This window comes from Coturnix japonica, chromosome 4 (genome assembly GCF_001577835.2).
Source record: "Coturnix japonica isolate 7356 chromosome 4, Coturnix japonica 2.1, whole genome shotgun sequence".
Lineage (NCBI taxonomy): Eukaryota > Metazoa > Chordata > Aves > Galliformes > Phasianidae > Coturnix > Coturnix japonica.
Window position 1 is genome coordinate 71,642,415 of NC_029519.1, and position 23,326 is coordinate 71,665,740.

Genomic DNA, 23,326 nt, shown 5'->3' on the forward strand with positions numbered 1-23,326 from the left:
GGTTTGGTATCTGAATCAAACTGAAAAATATATCAGTATCGTCTTTTTTAGCATCCTACTTTGATTTGAGAATGTTTTCATGCTTTTTATTTTGTTTCCACATTCCCTCTCCTCTCCTCTCCTCTCCTCTCCTCTCTTTGAAATTTGAAAACTTTTAGATAGTGCTAAAGCTGTTGTTAATTTCTGCCCCATTGCTTTTAGCCTGGATCAATACCGAGGAAAACAGAGTATTAGCTGTGTCACTGAATTACTAATGCTGGTCTGTATTAAGTAAAATAGATATATCTATGCAGCAGTGTACATCAATGCATCATAAAAAAGATAATTCCTTTTTCTACATTTGAAGTAATAATGTCATTCCTTATTTAACATCTAAAAATGCAAACTGAGTTAATGCCTCCAGTAACTAATTTCCTTATGATATTGTTTTGCCTCTCTTGCTGAGCGCTGAAATCTGTTCTGAGTATTCATTCACTGTTACTCTGGTAATACAAAGAAGTAATATTTGAAATCACTACTAACCTCCCGAGTGTCCTCCATATGTCTCCGAAATCATCCTCTGCTTTCTCCTGGATTGTTTTTATGTGTTACAGTGATTGTATTTATGCCTTTTGGGGTTATGTTCAGATAAACCTTTGTTCAAGCAGTAAAGCCTGCAAACTCTTCTGGGAAAATGCGCATCTTAGGCACTGTGATTTGCTACACAGAATGTGAAGTCAAAGAACAAAAGAAAATCAAAAGATCCTTTCTGAAAAGCAGGAAAAAGATATTATTTTATGTCTAGCTTCATATTTGACTACTCTAGCCTACGAAAACTACAGTGGTGGCTGCACATTCTTATGTACAGGGCACTGCTATGAAATAAATCAAGTTAGCCTTTACTGGAGTAAGTTTGGGTATGATGGGAGGAAAAGTTACTAAGTGCTGTAAGATCTTGATGACAAAGGGTCATTTTTCTGATAATCCTAACCTTCAGCAAGGAAGTCCATGTTCTGTTAGAGCTAGAGAACTCAACTGATGAACAGGAGAAGAGAGCAGATAAAGAATGGCTTCCTGGGAAGACATAGTAGACAAAGGCTGTGGGAGGTGGGATGTACAAAGATCTGGTCCTGTGGACAGGAAATCTTCCCTCTAAATGGCTTTTCACAAGGCTTTTCTGGGATTTGAGAGGGTTATGTCCACTGTTCAGAGAAGATCAAGTAATACATAGCAGTGAAAAAATGACACGTTTTCAGTGCTTTTGAGCATTTACACTAGGTGCTGCCCTGATTTCAGACCTCTGGTTCTCCTAAGCCAGGAGCCATCAGCCTATGTTACAGGTACTGGAGGAAGAACAGGCACAGATTTTAAACGCTTTACTAGACAGCCTCACTTTCAGCATCTCTTAGTAAAAAAGATACTTCTTGTGACACTCAGTTTTCTCACTGTTTCCAGTGAGATGTGGACAATTTTGAATGCTTCCCTGGGCATATAAATGCTAATGAACAGCTACAAGACCAGCTCTCATCTTCCCAAGCTTCCTCTGCTGGGTAGATCATGTACATATACAACTTTTGATCTGCAGACATTTGTCTGTCAGTGGCATCCTGTTGCTTTAAGTGGCCAGATACCTTTGCTGTTGAAAAGAATTTCCTTCACTGCTATGTTCAGTGAGGGCTGCTCCAAAAAGTATTGCTTCCTATTTCCACAACATCAAAGATGTTAGTGGCATGGTAATAGGGTTTGAACCTTTCTTCCGATATTTCATTACATTTTATTGCTGTGGGACAGGTGGCAGCAGGGGGCAGTCCAACAAAATGGTGTCTGATGTGGAAGTGTGTATGAAACAAAGGTGTGTTATTGAATTCCTCCATGTGGATAAAATGGTACTCTTTGACATTCATCAATGCTTGCTGACTGTTTATAGAGACTAAACAGTGGATACAAGCACAGCGTAGTGGGTGCGTTTCAGCAGAGAAAATAGTGATGTTAAATGCAAGCCATGTTCTGGATGGCTATGTACAGCCAGGTGACACAACAAGAGAGTCTTGATCAGTTCACCAGCAGGAATGGGCAAATTGGAACCAGGGAACTGGGTTCAATGAGTTGGAAATAATGGTAGCATCAGTAGAATATCACAGAGTTTGCGCCAGGTGGATCCCACAAATGCTCACATAGGAACAGAAAGAATACTGTGTGTGGTGTCAGGCCAGAGAAGAAATCAGCCTTTATCTTGTGACACAACTGCAGGCCTCATACCAGTTCAAAGATTGTGGAGAACATTGGCAATCTTGTCTGGGATGTTCTACCACACCCACAACATAGTCTGGATTTGGTGCCTAATGATTTCCACCTCTTTGAGTTAATGAAAGACAGACTGAACAGGCAACATCTTCCTAGCACCAATGCCATCATAGCAGCAGTGAAACAGTGAGTGACTTCTGCCGGTGCAGACTTTTACAAGTGTGGCATGCAGACTCTTGTTCATTGCTTGTGAAAACACATACCTAATGGTGGTTACTACATGGAACAAGAAGTTTTTGTAACTAGGAATGTGCATTATCAAACAGTGTCTTTGTGTTCTCTGTATCTACTGTAGTTTCCATGGAAATAAATAGGAGGCATTACTTTTGAAGTGACCTATGTAATTTAGAAAAACAAAATACAGCACAGCAGACCACTCAGGGAAAAATGATGGATACTATCATATGGAACAATTTTTTTTTTCAAGTCTCTAGTGTCTTTAAGCTAATTTCCTGACCTTTTTCCATCTGTGCTTGTTGATTAACCTAGACAAAAACCAAACCAACCAACGAAACAGAACCATATACATCTGGTGCTAGAAAATAAAGTGGTTTTTTTTTCTTTTTTGTTATTATGAAAGTTTTTTATCTTGTAATGTGAAGAATCAAGACTATTTAGTATTTTTCCATAAAAGAAAAACAGCCGAGGAAGCTTTGATCTATTAATTGATCTATTAATTCATCATATTATTTTAGTTAAGATTTTTTTTTTGTATATACGTTAGTTTTGACAAAACAGATCTGGTGTATGTGGTAGAGAACTCTAGAACACATTACCAATATTCACAATTTACATCTAACATCTATAAATAAAATTACTTGAGATTCTATTTCAGTGATTATACAGAATTGGTATGAGTACATTTAATAGCACCAAATGTTTCAGGCACTGCAAGTAACAAACCTGCAGCACTGAACAGTTTTATCCTCTGCTGCTCACTGTTTGTGCTCTGCAGCTAATAATTTCTGCTGTTAAAATTAGAAGTTATGTTATTTCCATTAATACAATTTAGCTACACACGCCCTGGATCAAATGAATCTTTTCATTCATTCCTGTTGTGTGGTGATATAACATAAGTCTTTACAAATTAAGTTGTGACTGATAGAGACTACTGACCTGCTGTTAATGCTTGCCCCCAGCCATAAATCTGGGAACTATGTTCGATTTGAAGTCCTCCTGTCCTCAGCCACCCCGGTGCCAGATGACATGGAGCCACAGAGTGGAGATAAGGTGGATTTGCTTTGTTTTGTGACTGTATCTAAGCTTACTTTACTTTTTTTTTTTTTCATGTTTTAGACAAAGGCCCCAATTTGCTTATTCATATTTACTGTTTTCAGCAATGCTTGGGCCTATCAACTTTGAAGTAATTGCTTGTGGTGTGTAAATAAGCATACTTATATCAGGCTGGAACTATCTCAACATTATCACTGGAAAGATTCCCAAGAGGTAAGTGGTGCAGTGATAAGAGAATAAGTAATGAGATCCAGATCAAAAACTACCACAGTTAGATGGCCATTGCACATATAGCTGCCAACCATCTTATTCAGTCTCAACATCAAAACTACCAATTTCATCACAGAATATTTATCTGCAAACCATTAGATAAAGATATTTGAGTTGCACTGACATTCTGCACGTTCTTTATGAATTAAATATACCTGCTATTATGAAATCTTTTTTTTTTCTACCCTTTCTATCCACCCTGAGAGAAACAGTTACCAAATAAATAAATAAATAAATAGTAAAAATAGGAATGTCATATTAAATGTTAACTTTAACTACTAACATAGGTTTTTTCTTCAACTCTACTTGGGAGCAATTGATTGTGTTGGAACACATTCAAATTTGACAAATGTTTCACCTTGAACATGTAGGTAAAAAGCTTTTGGGGGTCCCATGAGAGCTTTTTACTCCAAAATGGTAGACAAAGTGAAGTGATTCTTATGAAATCAAATGATTCATACAGTGAAATAGTGAGAATTCTAGCTATAATAAAAAGCCAGATATCTTTCAGCTCCAAAATTCATCAAAATTAAAACTGTAAAGAGTCACTCAGGTCTCTTCCGGTGGAGTTGCCATCACTGGCAGTGTTCAAGAAGCATCTGGATAGGGAGCTAGGAGATGTGGTTTAGGAGTTTTTCTGTAGGTACGGTAAAGGGAGAATGGTTGGATTAGATGATCTTATAGGTCCTTTCCAACCTTGTGATTCTATGATGATTCTATGATCATTTCTATAAGTTAGGAGTGGCATTATTCTTTTGACACCCTTGGGTTTTGTTTGGGTTTAAAAACACTAAATGGGAGAATCCCAACTGAAACATGAATTTTTCTCACCCTTTAGCGTCCTTATTTGCTGCTAGGGTTGAATTTGTAATTGTGGTTTAGGGAAGAAAAATAAATAAATAAATAAAAAGGTAATTTTTGCTGATCCAGTTTTGGAGACAGAAAGGGATGTGAATTTGGAAGAAAAAGGGGACAGCAACTCATACTTTGTCTAGATGTTTGGATAAAATCTTATTCTCACAATTTCCTAACACAACACCAAAACATTTTCTGAACTCCTATCAGAAAGAAGAGTAGCCTTACAGCCACCATACAAAGAAGCCTAAAGCAAAGGGATTTCTTATCCCTTTTACCTTGGCATGATAGAGGCCTCCATGCGGATAAAACTGACTGATGCCTCACTGAGGATTTTGTTGATCATTTTGTTTAAATAGTTGTCCTTCACCTGAGGATGGCTGATGAATTTTATCATAGGAGAAAACTGTTTGGTCCACTGAAATTTGACATTTTATTCCCATAGCAACTTCCCTCAGCCTTCCAGTTCAGTTATTAATGAGGTTATCCTCACAGTAACTCTCTGGGAGGAGAATATTCCCACTTTCTAGTTGAAAAAGGATGCTTCATATTCTGTTATCTGTTTCCCGATCTCCTGGGGAAATCTATTATTGTTAAAGTGGAACATAGGCTTTCTGTATTATAGCAATATATTTTGCTAAGAAGTCCATTTTCTGTTGGACATACTTGTCAAACTATTTCTTCTAGCAATAGATTACAGAGATTCTTTTTGTCATCTTAGTCATAAGTAGGCAATATCACGTCAGAAACCCAGTTTTATCATCAAAAGGGAGTTATGTATCTTTACTTATGAAAACTCTTGAAGATATTTTGTATTTGAGCAGATGATGAAAATTCACTCCTTAGTTCTAATGTCAAGGTTACCCTATGAAAGAACTATGAACAGCACAGAGACTCATAAAGTCTGTCAGCCACTAACTGACAGTGACACGGTCTACTACATCTGTAGTAGTAGTTCCTTGATGATCTTTGATGCTTCAAGCATTGGTACTAAGTTAACCATTTTTCTGAATTAAAGCTCTGTCCTGTAGCAAAATAGAATTGCTTTCATCACAACTTCATTCAAATGTTCACTGATCTTAAAAAAATTAAATTTACTGACTGGAGGATTTATAATGGCAAAATTTTATAAATTACTCTTTTATAGTAAAATAAGATCAGTGGTCACAACTATTCTGCTCCATTAAAAGTAGTGTTTTTTTCCTGAGAGTAGACTAATTTTCAAGTATCAAGAGTTTCCCAAGATACAAAAATGATCTTGTCTAAATTTTCAGATTGCAAAACATGATCTGGCTGAAATGTGTCTTTAAATTCAAAGCAAATTAGCTGAATTATGAGTTACATTTTGTGACATTCAGGTGCACCCTAATTGCAAGTAAGTTACGGCTACTTATAAAAAATGATTAATATAATGATTGGTAGCAGCTTATATTGAGACTAAAACACTAAGTCTGAAGAACTGAGCCACTGTAAAGCAATTTAAATGCAAAGCCCCTAAACACAATGATAGAAAATGCTGTGCTTCATCATTAATGAGATAAAATCAGCTCTGAAACTACTTTTCTCTTGTCCTTCAATTATGTAACTCTTTCAAATTAGTGTGCTCCAAAGTCAATTAATGCATAGGGATTGCTTATTCTACCCATAAGCCTGATGAATCTATACAGATTTTTTATTCTTTGCTCACCTCAAAGGTGCAGCTGTTTTTCTTTTTCTGTCAACAAAAATTCATTTCTTATTTAATTCAATACTTAATTTAAACAGTATCTTTCTTCACTAGAGTATCTGTCATCAATAAATCATGATGGAATGCAGCTCTCTATGACTATCCTAACCAACTCATGGCCCTCAATCTAATTTGTAAGCACTCTTCATGTTTCTTCTGTCTGTATCTATTCAAGCTGGTGACTCCACCATGAATACTGAATGCATATGACAATATCTACTTGGTTATTAATCTTGTATGTTTCTGTGTGGAAGTACTACAGCAATCTTAACAGGGTTTGAAGGCTGCTGAGACCTACTGAGGTCCTATTACCACAGAATTGTGGCTCACTCTAGGAAAGGCTGGAGAATCTGTACAGGAGGCACCTGTAAAAAAGACTACAGAACTAGTCTGGAATCCTAAAAGCAGTGCTGTCCAGTGAGTCCAAAGCAGTAAACCATACAGGCCAAATCTAGAGAGAAAATCTGATTTAGTTTTTAACTCTGTTTTTCTGATTCACCCAGAAGCAGGAAGCATTAAAGCTCTCTGAAACAGAACCACAACATCCAAGACTTTAAAATCAATTTCCTTAGGCTGATGGCTGTATCATATTTCCATGGGTTTTTTTTTGGTTGTTTGTTTGTTTTTTGTTTTTTTTGTTTGTTTTGTTGGTTTTTTTTCTGTTGAGATCAGTTGAGAGTAAAACTTAAAATGCAATTTGTGTTACAAATACATCTTTACTCTTCACTTTCTAATGTCTTAAGAGTCATGATCAGGTTTTAGCTGCTGCCATAGAAACCAAATAAATCAGTGAGTATCAGCTAGAGAAGAATGGCTGGATTTAGCTCTCAGGGCTTATTAAAATCTTATTTTTTTAAATTGTTTTGTTTTAATTGAAGAGCTTCTCATTTCTGTGTTGCAAAGAATGTGTATATCTGTACTTTGACAAATTTGAATTGGATATTTTCTCCTGTAGTTGCAAATTTATTCCAGATAATGTTTAGTGTCTTCAGAGGAATCACACACACGTGCTATAAATTTTCCTTAATTGCAGGAAAAATAGCAGATGTCAGCAATGTGTATAATCAATCTGATATACATGTTGCCTCTTCAGCAAGACTTAATTTACACTTGAATAAATGCTGGGTAACACTAGTATGTTTTAGGTTTGTAAAACTACAATTGAAAGGGTAAAAATATTTTGTTCTTATATGGTATCATTACCATCATTCAAGATTAATTTAGTTCAGTATTAAGTTACTGGAAAATGCTTTACATTGGGATAACTTTCAGATAAAGTTTTTAATGGTGACTTGAAGCTGTGCAATAGAATTTGTTTAAGATTTGAGTGCAACTTAAGTGAAATAAAATAAATACTTTAATTTATATGAATATATATCCCATTACTGAAATTATTAAGCAGCAGTCTCTTAAGGACGAGCGAGAACATAATACATTTTGTTTTTTCCAAATTGATGAAAACCACTGAAACTGAAATGGAACTTCCTCTCTTTGTTTGTAATACAACCTCATTTTGTGAATTTGCCTTTGTGAAATATTAGTAGGACACAATGGAAATTAAATTTGGTTTCTGAAAAATGTCCACACTCTAAAAATTCAAGTTGAGGGATGATATCTAAGATCCTGTAAGTATGGTAAGGTAGTGAATTTAAAGAAGTTCACACAAAGTTAGAAAATTGTTCTCTTCTTCTTCAGCAAGGGATGCCAAACTATCTTTAAAAGAGTAATAATCATATTACAGTTACTGAAGAAAATGTCCTTCTGCAACCACACCATTATCTCAGCTGGGTTTTGTGCTAGTAAAATGTCATTAGCTACAACACCAGGCTCCACAAGAGAGTTATGTTTTAGAGGACGAGTACCATATTTTCAATACCTTTGCACAGGGAAAAAGGCAATGTCTGGTCTTGACGATATTTTGAACACTGGAAATGCTAGAGGTCATAGAATCATGGAATGGCCTGGATTGAAAGGGACCATAATGATCATCCAGTTTCAACCCCCCTGATGTGTGCAAGGTCACCAACCACCAGACCAGGCTGCCCAGAGCCACATCCTTGAATGCCTCCAGGGATGGGGCATCTACAAACTCCTCGGGCAACCTGTTCCAGTGTGCCACCACCCTCTTTATGAAAAACTTCCTCCTAATATCCAACCTAAACCTCCCCTGTCTCAGTTTAAGACCATTCTCCTTTGTGCTATCACTATCTGCCCTCTTAGACAGCCTTCTTGTTTATATGGTCCTTTCAAGTACTTAAAGGCCACAATGAGGTCTGCCCAGAGCAATAGTGTGCATAGTGAACATAGTAGCTGTAATTCTTCTCAGAATAAGCGCTGAACCTATGGTGTTGAAATTTCACCAGAAGAGAGAAAAAGTACACAAATAACCTTTAAAAAAAGTGTGATGAAAAAATAAGCCAGATATTCTGACGGTTGGAGTTTAAAACACTTGGAGAGAACGACTGGTCTAGCAATAATGTGTAAGTGAACTTAGCCTGACCGTTCATCTGTGAATTTGTGGTGCTAACAGGATGTGGCTGATCTGCTGTTGATGGAACTAACACATAAAACATTTTTTCCTCAGCTGAACTTGAACATTGGTCTCAATTGCAAACTTTTCTCTTTTATTATCCTCCCCAAACATCCCAAGAGAAGGTTTTTGAATATATATTATGCATATGTTTGAATAATCATAAGAGACCAAGTTGTCTCAGCTTAGAGAATTAACGCTTTTCAGAAAATGACAGTGTCTATTAATGTGGCTTATTTCAAATGCAGACTTCTGTGTTTAAATGCTTTTGCAGTCTAAAGAATGATCTTTCTTTCCTCTTGTACAAAAAAAAAAAAAAAAAAAAAAAAAAAAAAAAAAAAAGAAGAGGAATCACAAATCACAATCACTGTGCCTCAGTTTTAAGTAAGGCTGACAGAACACTGACCTACAAATAGCAAATACTATTTTTTCTTAACAAAGATTCAAAACTTTAATATCCAATTTTCTAATAGTGCTAAATAGAAAAATTAAGAAAATTTTATCAATTATTGTGGTTATGTTTCTTAACCACTTAGTTAATAATCCACATTAAATCTCATGGCTTAACGCCTCATTTAATCACTTCTGTCTTTGGGAAGTTCAATTTACAACTAATTCCAATAACACAATAAGTTGTCCTAATTGCTCAGAGCAATAAACACTGCTGGAGAACAAAGTACAGAAAAATAGAATAGAAATTATATAGACAATAAAAATGGCCAAAAATAAATGATTAAATTTAGTTTTACATAAAATGAGTTCTGAAATGAAAATGGATAAATGAAATAATTCATCAAACTGATACATTTCAAAACCAGCCAGACTTTAGCACAATTATATAGTCAAGTCGCAGTGAAATGTGACTTGAATTAAATTCAGACAGTTACAGACTGCATCAACAGTTTTCTAGTTGTGCCTGGGAGCTGGCCTCACGTGGTTGCCTGCAAGGTAAAGAATAAAGTCTCATTAATGAAAGTGTTTGTTTAAACTGGTTAAAACAAACAGAAAACAACAGAAGGTTTTAAAGAAAGAGAGTGACAGAGAACACCAGCATGCTGGAGGTAGAAGTTGATGAATTTTACTTATCAAAAAAATGAATGAGATGAACATATTTATTTGAATGTTCTTAATTCTGTGTTGAATTCCTACGGAAACTTCTTGATCAACTTAGAAATCCCAGGCCTTAAGCTCTCAACTCCTTTATTTTGGGGCATGTGCCTAGGAGTGATGACTTACAGGAAAAAGATTTATGTTGATGTGTATTTGTGAAAGACATTTTCCTAAACTGACCATCTTGCCTATCACACTAGTAATGACCAACAGGAACTCAGGCAGCCTTCCACTGGTAAAAACTGTGGGCAGAGAACAAAACCACAAGTCTTTGATAGAGAACCTTGCTTATTCCAGATGTCTAAGTAAACCTAGCTCTTATGTGATTCAGCACAAAACATGTTTTCCAGCAATAGCAACTTGTTAATCTATGCAAAGTTATGCATTTTCATTTTAGTATCCAAATCCTTAAATGACTATATTCACAACTGCCATCTTTGTTTGCTTGAGATGAGAGTCTGCTGCTTTCAGATCTGTTAGATCTGGATTTGATTTGGTCTCCAGTAATTACCAAGAAGATGGTTGCTATAGCTGCACTAATGAAAAGGGCAATCATTTTCCCTTGAAGACAGTGTAAGCAAGCATAAATAAAAAAAAATCACATAGAATCACAGAATTGCAGGGGTTGGAAGGGAGCTCCAGGGATTGCCATTAGTAGTATAAACAAGATATTGCTGCAACAGTGAAAATACGATTTTAGCCCCTTTCAGTCACTAGATGTACATCAACCTGGCCACACTCTACTCACCATTTAGTTTGAGCCAATATAAGTTTTTGATAGATATTATAGGACTGTCTTCTTCACTGTAATTTGAGTCATATTTTGTAGTACTTGTTCACATTGCCATACTGTTTCCACAGTTATTCTGATTACTGTTATGGCAGTAACAGGCAAATAGTGGAAGGTATTGAAGCCAAGAACACAGGAAAGTTTTACTCTAAATTAAATTTAAAAAGAATCCTAATAAGTTTCAGTTAACTTTGTCAACTCCAGTTCATTGAATTTAGATTTAAGTGCAATTCTCTTATGACAAACAAATGTAAAAACATTTATCACACATTGTTGAGTTTGTGTTTAAATGACACTGTATCAATTCTGTTAAGGATGCTACTGGATTTTTTTAACCACTAGACTGACCAACGAATCAGAGATTTGAAGGTCATGCTGTGCTCAGTCTCATACAAGACCAAAAATAATGATATTTCTGAGAAATTAAATCCTTCTTTCACCTTCGCAGTGAACCGCTACAGTGTTTGAGGCAGACTCTGTTGTGCAGCTTTTGTAAAGTGAGTGTAGATCCATCCTACTGCCACAAAAATTTCTCCAACAAACTTATTCTGAATCAATGAAATAGTCAGACAATATTAGCATTATGTAGCAGATGTGTACCAATATTAGCATTAAAGTGGAAAAGTTAATAGGGGCTGATCCTACTAAGATCGCCATGGAATGAGCTTTCTTCTCCACAATAGAATACGGGAAACATCCCATACACAGTGACTACTGGAACAATACTGTCCTTATAGCACTACATATTCTGTTAGCAGATGGGAATTGCTTACCTGAATTATTCAATTCCATTTTAATAGATTTTAATTTTAAAAATTTTAAAAAGACCTAGGGGTCCTGATAGATGAGAAACTTAACATGAGCCAGCAGTGCGCTCTGGCAGCCCGGAAAGCAAATAAGATCCTGGGCTCCATCAGGAGAGGGGTGGTCAGCAGGGATAGGGAGGTGATCGTCCCTCTCTACTCTGCTCTTGTGAGGCCCCATCTGGAGTACTGTGTCCAGGTTGTGGAGCCCTCAGTACAAAAAAGATATGGAGATTTGGAAAGGGTCCAGAGGAGGGCCACAAAGATGATCAGGGGGCTGGAGCACCTCCCCTATGAGGACAGGCTGAGGGAGTTGGGTTTGTTCAGCCTGGAGAAGAGAAGGTTGCGGGGTGACCTCATTGCAGCCTTTCAGTACCTGAAGGGAACTTACTCCCAGGAGGGAGTAAACTCTTTGAAAGGGCAGATAACAGTAAGAGAAAGGAAAATGGTTTTAAGTTGAAGGAGGGAGATTTAGCTTGAATTTCAGGGGAAGTTCTTTATACTAGAAGGGTGGTTAGGCCCTGGAACAGGCTGCCCAGTGAGGTTGTGGATGCCCCGTCCTTGGAGGTGTTCAAGACCAGGTTGGACGGGGCCTGGCAATCCTGATCTAGTAAATGTGTATGTTTGGTGGCCCTGCTAGGCAGGGGGGTTGGAACTACATGATCCTTGAGGTCCCTTCCAACCCGGGTAATTCTGTGATTCTGTGATTCTGTGATTCTGTGATTAATCTTTCCTCAAAATTCTGAACAGTTTTCATTGATGGCTGTGCTAACATATTATCTTGTTACTAGGTTAGACAGAGTTATGTTTCTTTTTGGAGACACTGGTCATTGAAACAACAATGGTCGATGAATAAAATTAATGGTGCTTATTTTAATGCAAATATTTTGCTAGCTATTAAATATACTTAATGTTTTAAGGGAAGAAAGCAAGTATCACATGGCCAAATTACATTAGTTGGAGGCACTGCTGTTACTTTTGTTATCTGATTTCTGATTTGGACTTAGCACTTTGCAAACTGTATTCTTTTTCTTCTCTCCTTTATTTTCCAGTTAACTTTGACCATTTTCAAATATTGCGGGCTATTGGGAAAGGGAGTTTTGGAAAGGTAAGAATCAATTTATTTTTAGTAAGTAAAAATTTAATAGAGAATTCATTTGTGTTTTTCTATCCTTGTCTAGGCAAAGGAATGTAAGTTTGGTTGTCTTTTGCTTCTCAACGACATCTGATCACAATCATAATCACTTTCATTATAAAATTTCTGTTACAATGTATTAACTAATGCTAATTGAGTAATTTTTTTTATAATAATTAAGCCTTTTCAATGGGAATTAGCAAAGTTATGAAATCAGTCCCCGAAACAAGAACATGAAAAAAAGTAGAAGCAGTTTATATTTTTAGGCTGTCTACTCAAGCAATCTTGGTCTGAAATCAGTGGAATCATTCATGTACTTAAAATTATTGTAATATTTTAAAGACACTTTACATAGATTCACTGCACTTGGGACTGTATAAAATTACTGTAATTGTGATCACTGCTTAAATATTTGTTCAATTCAATGGGCTTTTGATGGAACAGAGAATATTCATATTTTATTTACACAAGTAGATGACCTTTTTTACTAAAATAAAGACTGTAGCAAGATTTTAAATTTTAATATAGGTAAAAACGAAGCCATGCAGAAAACCATTGTATAAAAATATTAGAAGCCATTATTTGAAGGAATAAATTTGGTGGTGAAATATAACTTCAGTTACTGATCAGTCAAGAATGATTTAGATCTTGATTTAGGTTATACTTGAGAAATACTTCTGTATTTGTCCATTAAACACATTTGTTGGCTCTTGACTTTCCATGTGGAAAAACAACTTCCAGTTTACATTAGTCTGGAATACTTTGTGCAAAAGTACATGGTCCTTCATAGCCTGGTCCTTATTCACCTCAGTATATTCCAGTAGAAGACCTCTCTGGAAATCAAACAGGAGAATATGTTTTGCCAGTGCAAAATGGCAGTCAGGAATCCCTTAAAAGGCAGGGCAGCTGAGGATTAGTAATTACTTGTTGTCACAATACATCACTGGAATATCAAATCAAGTCAAACAGAGGTCCTTTCAAGTAGTGAAGTTAGGTCCAGTGTAAGTCATAGAAAGTATATTTAAATCACACTGTCCATCACAAAGATCCTGCACAAAGATCTTCCTTCCTTAATGTTTCTCTATTCATACCTCTGTTGTCTGCTTTCTCAAAGGGGCCCTCACCCTTCCATTACATGCAGAAAAAATAACACAAGCCTACATGCTTTTTGGACAATTGTTGGCTGATGATTGATCCACTATTCTCCATAGTATTTAGGAAACAGTTGTGAATGTTTCTATAATATTTCTTAGACTTCTAAATTTTAAGAGTTTTATATGGCTGCAGCATTCCTGTGAACCTGGTTTGGGAATATGTATGTTTGGGAATAGTTTCTCCACCCAAAGAGAGTGTTAAATGCTAGAGAATGTTTACATGTATGGTCCCCTTTAAACTTAAATCCTTATTTTGTGGCTGTCAATGCAACAACGGACTTTGGCATAACAGGCTTGTTTTTCTCAAACGAATGTAAACTTCCAGCCAATCAACTGATTTTTCTTTCCACAGACTGGGTAAGAAAGTAACCCATTTAAAAATGACCTATTATACCGCAGCCAAAAGCACAACATGGTAAATCAGTCACCATTTCAAGTGTCTGTGAGTCAGTCTTGCCTTTGCCATTCATTTAGAAACCTCATTGCTGGCAACTTTTCCAATTACTGTCTTTGTGGAAGCACCTGGCAGCAGAAAATGTCAACAAATGATGCAAGGACTCTAATCTGTATTGAATCACTGTTTACTGTTTGGGGTCTATTGTGCTCTAGCATTCTGCACCATGTAAAACCATGTTAGGTGTTACACTTTTCTCAGATTGCCTTCTGCCTTTGTGACTGCTCTGTGGCCTTCTTTTTGCCTTCTGAGAGCAGTGGGATTTTTAAGGCATGCTCTACTTTTTATTTTTTATTTTCTATTGCTGTTGGTACAATTGTCTTTCAACGTTTCTTAAATTACTGTTGTTGCTACAGCAACATTAGGCCTCCACAGGTCATTGCTGCAAGAGGTGTCCGCTATTGGAGAGACCCCTCACAGCTCAGCTCTCTTTCATGCACTGAGCACAAGGTAACTCTCAGCATCTTCACTCCTCCACTGGGGATGAATGCTTCAGCAACTACACTCTATCCCTCCCAGCCGGCTTCAGAAGGCAGCTTCCTGTCTTCTACTTTGGAATTTTCATATCAGAGTAGTAACATCTGCTGTTATAGGAATTTTCCTGGTCCATTTGGTATCAAAGTCTCTGTATCTCAAAAGCTTGTCTTTTCTCAGATGCCAATGCCTGTTTTAAACAACTGCACTAAAACATATTCTTCTCCTAAGGACATTTAAGGCAATAGAGTCTCCCACCCCCTGTAGCACATTCTGTTGGGAAGGTAAAGATGCATCACAGCAGTTGTGAGGATAAAAGAAAAAAAACCCGCTCAACTGAGCTTTTATTTGTATATTAAATATTATACTAAGTAATTTCAGAAGTGGATAATATAAAATCCACAAAATTAAAGTTCTGAACACTGGTCTAAATAGTCATTTCTTTATGCCATCTCATAGCTTAGAAGTATTTTCTCATGTTTAATCTGGCTAAATTTATCTGTTTTGTTGTGTGTAGAGTCATCATTATCAACTAAAATATCATGAAAATTATATACTTGAAGACAGTCCAATAACTACAAAATTGACTTGGAGTGAAATACAAGAATTATTCTTTGCTGCAGCAGTAACCATATAATTGCAGGCTTAGTGCCACAAAATAATTTGTATTCAGGTGCAGTTGGTTTCCAAGGATATTATAACATCATTTTTCTTCAAGTTCTTTGTTCATGCGAGCAGGTATATTGAGCAATCTGACCTACTTAAATTAAATTCAAATTATGATAAGAATATAAGGCTCTTTCTCCTATTTGTCTAAGATGCTGAGACATAGAACTTTGTTCTGATTAATTTGGTTGTATAAGAGTGACTTCCTGATCTGAAGTAACTGAAATTGCTGTGGTGGAAGCAGATGGAAGCCCAGAAGCACATCTGCTAAATAATATGTAAAGAATTTCAGAATAAATCTCCTGTTATCCTTAAAGCAACATAACACACAACTGCAGAATATTAGTATTGTTTGGCAGTATAACCACCTACTTATTCAGACTGAGTTAATATGAAAGGATACCAAGCAGATGCTCAGCCCATTTCCAGCTGTTGTACTTTGCTCATGGGAATCTAGGAATGAATCCTTCTATTTCAAGGGAATTCCCTGACAGTGTAAACTCAAACTTATGACATCAGTTCTCCAGCCTCTTTGTGTAAATCTTTCCAAGTCTGCTTGTAGGCTGAAACAATGATGATTAATATTTTAGAGTATGTGTGTAAAAACAGACATGCAATTTTTCTGCTTTTTAGAAGATTTATTGTTTCACTGACTTCATGTTAGTGGAAAAATCTAACTTTTTATCCATCCCCACCTTTTGGGAAAAGCTTCTCCAAATCTACCTATAGTTGCTCCTTCATATCAGTGTGCACCTTTTGCAGCAAACCAGTACAAAATTCCATGCAAGTTTCATTCTGTATAACTGATATCCTTTCCCCAGCTCTGCCCATGGGGAATTCAGTCATCCATAACAGTCTTAGTTCAAGGTAACCTACTGATCTGCAGATGAGACTGGACCTGTAGGTGATCTGTTCTTTCACATGGAGGAAATTAGTTACGGTAGTTTAGAAGTGTAGTTTAGCCCTGCAGTGATAATCTGTGGGTTCTATTCTTTTGGTTCTAAGAGTAAATGGCTCCAAGACACACTCTTGGCTAATTGCTTTTAACTTTGTAGATTTGAAAGCAATTCAACTTTACCTTCTTCTAGATGTAAAAAAGACATAACCCTGTGGTAACAGCTAGAACACATAACCCTTTTAGGAAAAGAATATCTTCAAACAAGACTTCTAAAAATAAGCACAATTTAAATACTGAAAAAATTACTGAAGATTTGTACTGCCTAGTTTTCAACCTGCCTACATCCAAGCTAATCAGGTAGAGTCACTTTAGAGAGACTTCAGAAGAGCAGACATACTAGAGATAGTTCCTTGAATGCATTTAGATCCACAGCTTAGGCAGAGATGGATGTTTCTGCTCCCTCCTCCTAACTATGAAGCTATATGGAGTTTGAAGCATCTCCACAGGGACTGCTGAAGCAGTGATACCAATCTGAGCAGGGCACAGTAAATTATATTCACAGGAAAATAGAAAGAGAATGTTTTATTAATGTGTGCGTGACAGGCTTCCTTGCTGATACGTGTAAATAAGGCAATTCTGCTCAGACTTCCACAATAATGAGTCATCACAGAATTTGTTTGTTGAGGTGACAGAGCAGCTGTTTGTCCCCACTTTAAAGTTTCTCCTTTGGAAAAAAAATTAACCATAAACTAACAAGAAAATCAACATTTCCCATTAGGGAATATATCCAGGAGAGCTGGAGGGCTTTTCCTTTCTTTCTTTTTTGCAGCAGAGTAGCATTTTTTGCCCATTAACAATGGGCTCAGAACAGCAAATTAGCAGTGCTTAGAGGAAATGCTGACAGCCATCAGGTAAAAATGCCAGGGAGGATCTCCACTACTATTCAACACTGTCATAGAAATGTCAGGCATTTTTCAAAATAGCATCGATGAAGTTACAGCTTGGATTTCTTGATATTTAGCAAAAACAACTTTTGTGTATTAATGGAAATACTATTCATTTTGAAACCACATCAAAAGACATGCATAGATACAGTTCTGCTAACAAATGCTTGCTGTGGTTGTATTGGCTATATGTTAAGCAATCTTCTACTAGCAACTTGTGTGTTCTTGTCTTGAATGTTTCCAACTGTGCTGAATGTCCTGTCTCAAGTTGTGAGAACCAAAATCCTTCTGGAGTCACATCAGTGTTTTAAAATGGATTCTGTCTACATTCTGTATTCCGATGTTGCATGTGACCTTTGTTTGGTTCATTTGTCAAACCTTTCAATTCTCAGCTGAGTAAATCCCCATTCTCCCAGCAGTCTTACGGATGAGCTGTTTAATACAGATGTTTTTCATGTAATAGAAAGGAAAAATTCTACAAACTTCACAGTGTCAGCCAAACTTCATAGGAAAATCATGCTACAAATGCATGTAAGAGAGTGAACTTCTGGACTTAGATTCCAAGCCCAAATCCATAAATATTATATTTTATAATTGATTCACCAAGTTGGAGGGTCCACATAATCTTAGACTAAGTTTCAGGAATTACCACTGCAAACTCTGCTTGCACTTATGAAGAACCTGTAGAAGCCTCAACAGCTTCTTTCTGTATCTCCATTGCAGTTCAGCTCCACCTGTTGTCTCTTCTCAAAAAAGGCCAACATCATTTCTTCACTGTTCCACAGCTTGGATTCTTTCTTTATCAGTTTGATCCTTTAATTCAAAATCAAATTTTCTTAAAAGATCAAAATAGAGGTGAATATGTGGTACCACTCCCTATAGCCCTCATCCTAGTTCTAGTGGTTTATTACCAGGCTAGGAATCCAGAAGACATATTTTAAAACACCTCAGTCCTTACAGATCTCTTACGCATTTTGTGTATGCAAGTTAGTTGAAATGCAACACAAAATTCCTTTTATTATTATTATTATTATTATTTGCAGTGTGCTTTAATTTGATCTTTGAGCACTAATTTTAGATGCTTATGTGTATGCATATATTATAATATGTGAGTGTGTGCATATTTGTACGTAAATAAATAAGCAAATAAAATAATACTGCACACACCATGTGAATCCTTCATAATACCCTTGAACTTGGGTCCAACAAAGCTGTGAGGCCTAAACAAGGTGCTTCCAATGTACACTCTTCATACTCATGGAAGTGAAAAAATCTGATTGGAGCTGAAGGCTGTATCAGTAATATGAATGTTGCATTAAAATAAAGTCTTCAGTTGATATTCTCTTGGCAGTGTCATTTTCTCAGGAGTGTCATTTTTAAAAAGTCTTGATTAATTAATGGAAAAAATCCTTCAGAGTAAAAGTCTACTGAAGATAAGAGTTTTGTCCCATGGATGCACGTAGGGAAGTTATAAAGACGAAATATAGATGAAGCTATTATTTCTGCACTGTTGAAAATCATATATAAAATTATGATCTTTTGATGTGGTGATGGTGATGCTCTCTAGCTTAGTTCTCAAGGGAAATACCACGATCACAAAAGGAATAAAAAATATCTGAGACTTAGACAGGAGTTTGTTGCATTTACAAAATTATTTTACTTCAGCAAAAAAAAGGAAAAAAGAAATTTACTTCCACAGTCTAAATCAGTGTAACTGTGACTTCAAAAATAGCACGATGTAGCTCTGTCCAAAGATATATTTTTATCTTCAACAATAATTAGAAGAGAATAATTATGATATCAAGATGAAATATTGACCTTGTGGATGTAGGCAATGTTTATGATGTAGTAATCATGAAGTGTGTATTGACTTATGTGAGTGAGAACAGTGACTGTGCATTTTCCTAGGCAGGAGGCAGTAATTTCTGTGACTAATGAAATAGCCTATGATTCAATCTAAATGAGTGTATTTCTCTTAGATACACTGCAACTGGAAGCTCAATCACTTTTCTGGGTTTCCCAACAAATTAGTTTACAAAGTGATTACAAAGAATCCTGCTTAGCTGCAATGTGGACTTTATAAATAAAGTGTTTGGTTATGCTACCCAAATTTCCTTAGATTCCTGAAATATTTAAATTTAAACTTTATCTTTTACTTCGCTGTCATTTAGGTGTGCATTGTACAGAAGAGAGACACCAAGAAAATGTATGCCATGAAATACATGAATAAGCAGAAGTGCATGGAGAGTAATGAAGTTCGGAATGTTTTTCGGGAGCTACAGATAATGCAAGGCCTGGAACATCCCTTCCTAGTCAACCTGTGGTAAGAAATACTTTAAAATTCTTGTCAAGGATTTCTTCCTTTCTCCTCACTGCTGAATTGGTTCAGGGTGGAAAACTGGAAAATATTAGAAAATATAATAATAATAGTGGTGACTTTTTTAAAATGTATTTTTGTTTTGAGGAGATTTTTACTTTACATGAATGTTCTAAAAATGTTCTTCAGTATTTAAGCACATTCTCATTTCTGGTGTAGCTTCTCTCCAGATTGTTATAGAAGTGTGTGGATGTGCTCTGTTATGTCCACCTTCATTGTTTCTTTCTGACAGTACTTGGATTAGACAACTGCTTTTAGGTTGCAAGATATCAAAACTAAGCATTCAATAAAAACCATTTTGAGTCAAGTGAAAACAAAATAAAATCAAGACTCATCAAGACTCAATTACTCTTAAAAAAATGGCAAACCACTGACATGGACCAATGGAAAAGGAACGTTTTGTCATGTGGAATTTCTAGCATCTTCTCTGTGCTAGCCAATGAATGGCTTATTCAGAGACAAGAAAGTGCTGTGAGAAGATGTTGGTCAAGTACTGACTAGCTTCAGCTACACCACCAACTTAAACTATTTGATGGCTTTTATGTAGTGATATTCATAATGAGATACAGACTCTTCCTCCCTTGTCTAAAAATGACCTATGTAATTATAAAAAGAAGGATGTATAAGTCATCATTATGCGATTTTTCTTTTCAGTTAGTGAGCAGCTTGATTATCTGGAGATGGTACAGCACAAACAGACCTCCTGTTTTGAGTGTGTTTTTTCTGTCTTGCTGGAGGTCAATGCCTTCCCTACAGTAGGTATTGCTTCTCTTTTACTGCAGCTTTCTCCTGCATATGTGGGAAATTTCATGTTGTCATCCTAACACCTTTTCTGAACTAAAAGCTAAATTATTTTCTGGCTTGAGTGAGCAAAGCTTTGGTGTAATTGCACCCACTTAAAACAGCAGAGGATTTGATCCCAAAATTCACTTGGAAAGGTTCTAATCATATATATATGCCTCAAGTGCTCTTCTCTTGACATGGATGATAATACTTGAGCTAACCTAATGACCTGTTAGAAGCTTAAAGGAAAATTGCACACATTACAACCATAACACAGATCTTTTGTTGTGTATTCTCCAAGGTTCCAGCAATGCTTCCTCCAGGGATTTCATCATCAAAGACATGATATCTCTGATCTTAAGAGCATATGGAATTTTCTGTCATGCATTTGTATAATCTCTTTTGAAACCATGGGAAAAGACAAATATTTCATTTGCGTAATTAGACATAGTGCAGAAACAATCATAGGCTAATATGGCTGACAAGATACTTCATAGTTATAACAATGTTATAAATATGTACAATATTGTGGATAAATATCAAACATTCATTGTGAAACAAAAAGTATGCTAAATTCCAGTTGTCATCAGCTAAGGAATATTCATTCTTGTCTTCCTCTTTTAAGCCAAATATTAACCATGGAATAGATAACATCTTTAAAAGTGATGGATGTGATGATGTGGGGTTTTTTTTTTGGTTTTTTTTTGTTAAGCAAATAATTAATTTCTTCTCATGTTTCTAAGACACTGTCATAAGATCATGAGACTCAAATGTTATACTACCTGTATGCATGAGAAAAGTAGAAAATGAGAGACAACTGTAGTACATTAGAATTAGAAAAATGTTTCAGGATTCACAAGTGCATGTGGAAAAATATTCCACTTTTAATGTCTCCGGTAATGCTTAAAGCTGGCCATTCTACCCAGGATGCTAATCTGGGAGGATGACATGGGTTTTCTTTGAAGGGTTCAGGCCAGATCATCAGAGCATGTAACCACTGACAGAACATCTGTCAGAGATGGGGCCTGAAATTTATCACCTGCATGACAGCATGTGGCTCAGCTCAGCAGCCAAAGTTTCTGCCTCCCTGTCTCCAGTGTTCTTTATCAATCTTATGGTATGAGAGAAGATAATATACAATAACTTGAAGGCTCATATCCAGATTTAAAAGCAGTGGCTGCATTCAGGGATAGTCACGTCAAGCTGTGCAATTCACCTGTACATTCATACAGCCCATATTTCTGTAGCATACACAGTTCTGAATAGCCTGAAATATCTATGTCTATATCTATGATGTCCTTTGATTTTTCTTACAGTTGAAATGTGGTTCTGCAAAGGTACATCTAAGCTAGAAGGGAAAAGAGAATCTCAGAACATTCCCAGGCATGGCCTGGTGCAGCTGGACCAGCTGGACATGGGCATAAGCCAGTCACATGTGAGCACCTAAACAGCTCCCAGAACAGCTCTAGAGTCACAGTGACTCAGGGGTCACCCTGGTGTGGCCAGCAGAGGACTTCCTAGCAGCAGTACAAACAGTTCCCTGTCAGCTAGACTGGGTGCTCAGAAATACTCTTCAGCATGTTTAGTCTGCTGATATAATCAGAAAATAGCTAAGCTGCAGGGTTTCCTACCCTAGTGACATTTCTACATTATTCCTAAAAAATGGGCAACTACATGATCAAATGCTGGATATACACAATATTACTGAGACGAATGGGCTAAATCATGCACAGGTAGAGCTGTAGAAAATTTACCAAAACCAATTTCATTGTCAGTACTTAGCATTTTCAGCCTAGAGTGTTTACATCAAATACTGAATATTAAATTGCCAGTAATTCCAAGTCCTGACTTCAAAGAAAGGTGTCCAACTATGTTTCATCTTGGGATATCACACCAAAGGGATGTCTTGAATCCAAGCCTCCCCCAGATAACTTGTTCCATGAGATTTTTCTATAATTACCCTTGCACAATCATAAATGTTTTTAAAATAGCTTCTGACATATTTTTGCAACATCTAAGCTTGGAGACGCAGCTGAATCTTCCCAATCTTAAAATGCTCAATATTTGCTCAAATTTCAAGATATTTGGCATCTTGTCTTCAAATTATGGCTTCCATTGTTGTACTACAACTGAGACAAAACACAAAAATCACAAGGGACCTATGAACATTCATCTCATCTATTTTATCAACACATGAACTCATATGAAGATACTAAATATATTAAAAATATTGCCTTTAGTTATTGAAACTACATTTCTTTAAATTTATTAGAATGAAAAATGGAACACTGCATGTACAAATGGAATACTCCTTAAATATATTTTGCTTTCCCAGCAATATCTCTTAGAATAACAGCATTTTCATTGATTGTTTGTGAATTAGCAGCTTGTTTAATGTCCTTTCACTTGAAGTCTAGATGCAATAATAATTTGCATCAAGTATGGTTACACTGTAGTTATAACACATATTAGATGATTATTGGGAATCTATAAGATTTCCTCTTAGGAGACAATTCCTGTCATACTAATGGAAGAAAACATTTGAAGCTTTGTTTCTTCTATAATAACTGCAGGTACATTTGTGGGATTTTTTTTCTGTCAGCATTTTTTTTCCCTGATCATTTTATTAGTTGCATTGAAAATGTACAAAAGGGACTGTAACAGAAGCTACTAACTCTTGTCTACTAAACTGCAATATGAATATCAAAAGAGACAGTTATTTCATGGTGTATGGTCACGAACAGACCTGCATCTTGTGTAAATGTTGGGTTCTCTTTGACCATACCATTTTTGACTAATTTGTTTTTCAAGATTCTACCACACTCACTAAGGGCCAGTGTT

At 36.2% G+C, this 23,326-nt stretch overlaps 1 protein-coding gene across 1 annotated transcript in view; it reads left to right on the forward strand.

The window, feature by feature from the left end:
• Positions 1–23,326, forward strand: part of STK32B (serine/threonine kinase 32B) — a 129,974-nt gene that overhangs the window by 11,354 nt on the left and 95,294 nt on the right. Inside the window, exons 2-3 of the mRNA XM_015862540.2 lie at positions 12,653–12,708; positions 19,497–19,648. Coding sequence (XP_015718026.1) covers positions 12,653–12,708; positions 19,497–19,648 — 208 coding nt within the window. The remainder of the gene's footprint in view (positions 1–12,652; positions 12,709–19,496; positions 19,649–23,326) is intronic.